The sequence below is a fragment of the Trachymyrmex septentrionalis genome, unplaced genomic scaffold (assembly GCF_001594115.1).
Source record: "Trachymyrmex septentrionalis isolate Tsep2-gDNA-1 unplaced genomic scaffold, Tsep1.0 scaffold29, whole genome shotgun sequence".
Lineage (NCBI taxonomy): Eukaryota > Metazoa > Arthropoda > Insecta > Hymenoptera > Formicidae > Trachymyrmex > Trachymyrmex septentrionalis.
The window spans coordinates 267,243-270,511 of NW_017305451.1; the positions used below are offsets into that span (position 1 = coordinate 267,243).

General features: G+C 31.7%; 1 protein-coding gene across 2 annotated transcripts in view; it reads left to right on the forward strand.

Moving 5' to 3' along the window:
• Nucleotides 1-3,269, forward strand: part of LOC108749411 (sushi, von Willebrand factor type A, EGF and pentraxin domain-containing protein 1) — a 53,667-nt gene that overhangs the window by 27,858 nt on the left and 22,540 nt on the right. For both annotated transcript variants that reach the window (XM_018488095.1, XM_018488094.1), the window contains exons 4-5: nucleotides 1,059-1,140; nucleotides 2,052-2,218. In XM_018488095.1, coding sequence (XP_018343597.1) covers nucleotides 1,059-1,140; nucleotides 2,052-2,218 — 249 coding nt within the window. The remainder of the gene's footprint in view (nucleotides 1-1,058; nucleotides 1,141-2,051; nucleotides 2,219-3,269) is intronic.

Consider the following 3,269-nt stretch of genomic DNA (forward strand, 5'->3'; position numbering starts at 1 on the left):
TATTACAGAGAAAAAAAATGTAAAAAAAGTTAAATCCCCAAATTATTATTGTTTTAAATGTAATTATCCATCAGTCATATTTAAGAAATATAGCGAACATTATTCTCAAATCAACTAAAATTTTTATTTAATATGATTGGAATTGGATTTATTTAAGTTGCAAAATTAATATAAAGTGCATTCTATTTTAATATTCTATTTTAATCGAAATTGTATTTTTCATGCCATACTACACACGTTTTGTTCACTGAGAAAAAAAGTTGTTTGACTAAATTAGTTTAATTTGTCTTTATTTCCTTCGATGTGAAGAATGTACGTACTTAGGTCAAATATATTATATTTGATTTAAATGCGTACATTCTCCAACGAAAGAAATAAAAACAACTAATTATTAAGTAAAAAAATTATTAAGTAAAATAAACAATTTATTTAATCAAATAAATAATTTTTTTTCCAAGTAAAACATTGAACCGCATTAATTTTTTTTAAAGAAGATTGATAGAAATATTAGCTATACAAATTTTTTTCATTCTCACCGAAAAATTTCAAACGATAATGATTTTTGTCAATGAGCTACTTAATTTTACTATTTCATGAGATTCTTTTCGATCAACCCCTTAAGGCACACTCGTATGCACTAAAAACAATTGAGGCCGTTGTGTCGCTCTCAGTGCGGACTGTGCAGGTCACCGATTAACCGCCTTTCCTGTCTTCTGTATGCTTGCCAGCAGAAAATAGTTAAAAGTATCCGGTTGCACGGAAGCGCCTGTCGACCTTAAAATAAGGCTTCCCGCATCCGTATCAATGCCAATGTTTTCTAGTTCCCAACAAAAGTTTCACGATTATGATGATAAATTAAAGTATATAAAAATTTATAAGTGCATCACAGTCTTTACTATAATTTTAGAGATTTTAATCAATTATAATCGATATAACATGGTGCTCCAATAATAATCCCCTTAGCAATATTGCATGCTCGCGACGCATTATTACAACTTTGCGCACAGACAATCTTTAGATCTAAGACAGACAGTTTAATGCAATGTTTCCTTGCACAGGATGGGAGCTGCGAGGCATACACTGTTACAAATTCTTCAACATCAGGCATTCCTGGGAAAAAGCGGCGGAATTATGCAGGAGGTAAGGCGTACGCGCTATCGATCTTTCCCTTTCGTTATAAATTATATAAACATTTAAGATTTGACTTTTACAGAATATAATTTCTTTCATTAGAATAAACACATGGTTCGGTATCCATATATTATAGTCCGTTCTCTCTTAGATCTGTATTTTTATTTCTACACTGTTAAATCTACAGTGTCAAATTTAACTCAATCTAAACTATTTAACTCCATTTTTTTAATATAAAACAGTGATACACTGAATAAGAGCATGGTGGCAACTCAAATTAGATTAAATTTAACTGACACTATATCGATTTTTAACAGTGCATTATATGTATTATGAATATTAATTTGAACCTATTAATGGTCAGTATTATCACAGACAGTGTGATAAATAATTTCAATTTTTAAACAGTTTTGTGTCATTTTGTGTTATTAGATATCATGAAAAAACATTGGTTATCTCAAGATTGAATTTGATAGTGCTTATTTTTTCTTTTCTTTTTTTAAGTTATGATAATAAAATTAATTGAGTTTAGAAAGTCTAGATTATAAATACTCTTTGCCATTAAAAGTGTGATGTGTATAAAAATTTTTTATTGCGTTAAGAGTGAAATTGACGTAATGTGATAGCTGTATCACTCAATGTCAAATAGCGTTTCAGTATAGCGTATTGTAAGTAATGTCTTATTAAAATATTAATACAGCCCTGCGATTCGTTTATTCAAATCAGTTTATTTAAACAAATCATCACAAAGCTGTATTAGCATCCTAAGACATTATTTAAGACGATCTTGAAATAAACGCGGATTATGAGTATCGATGAATCTTGTTTCTCGAGATAAAAGAAATTCTATTTTGCTCATTCTTCTCGATTGTGCTCGATTGCAAGATGAGTCACTGATAGTATTGATTTTTTTTTTACAGATACGGGAGCGAACTGATGGTGGTGGAATCGTACAGCGAGAACAACATGTCGGCGAACATGATCGGCCGGCATTTGGATCGTTACTGGCTGGGTCTCGCTTCGCTCGACTACTTACGTACCAACACACTTGAATCTGCCGCGGGAATGCTCGTCTCGCAATACGCCGGTTCGTACGCAATTCCGTTTCACTTGATTTGCAGACGTCCATCGCACATTCTGCGAGAGCAGATCCCGTAACCGAACGTATCCTGTGCAATTTCTCTACCACTCTTCTTCCTTTTTTTTTATCTGTCTCTTGAATGCGACTCGCGCTCTTCGCCATTAACGATCGACTGCTTAAGAGACCTTGACCGATATTCCGCGTGATGCAGTTATCAAATGCGACTCTCGAAGTGAAGGGAATGAAAATTCTATAAGTTACAAATGCTCAATTCTCAATATTACAGTATTTATTCGATATCGATTCAAAAATATGATTTCTAGCTCTTCATTTTTCTTAACTTCCAGTTCTCCTAAAATCTCATTTTCAATCATTAACTTTTCAGTACCGTACTATATCTTTTTGTCATGGGTGTGGCATACTGTGTAATGCATATGACGTATCCAATCCTTTTGGCTGCTTATAACTTTCATAAAAACGAACATATTGTAACAAATATTCTTCACAAAGTATTTTAAAACCGCAAATGTGAGTACACAACTGAATAACTAAAGCTTCAACAATCTAAGGATTTTAGTGCTTAGATAATATTTTTTGTGTTAGTTTATATAGATAAATATACTCTGTTTTGTAAACTGCGCGCCAAAATTATTTTCAATCTTGAAACGCAATTATAAGCTAAACTGAAATAATACCATCACACACAAATCAAATTGACAAGCAGTTTAATAATATTAATTTCTTTTTAATCGAAATGATGCATATTAAGAAATGTAAAGTCGGCGGTACACGATGCTTATTTTCTTTCTGGATTGCTAGCTGGATTAGAATCTCTGAGTTCCAGCATCGAAGTCAATACGGTGACAAGAATCTAATCCAACTAGAATCAAGAAAGAAAACGAATATCGTGTGCCGCCGGTTTAACGGTATCAGGTAAATATATTATACGTGTATCTTCTCCATTAGTAAAAGAGTTACAAGCAATAAAGTAAACAAAAGTGTTAAGTAGAATCTTTTTTTTTTTTTTTTTTTTTTTTTTTTTTTTTTTTTTTTTTTT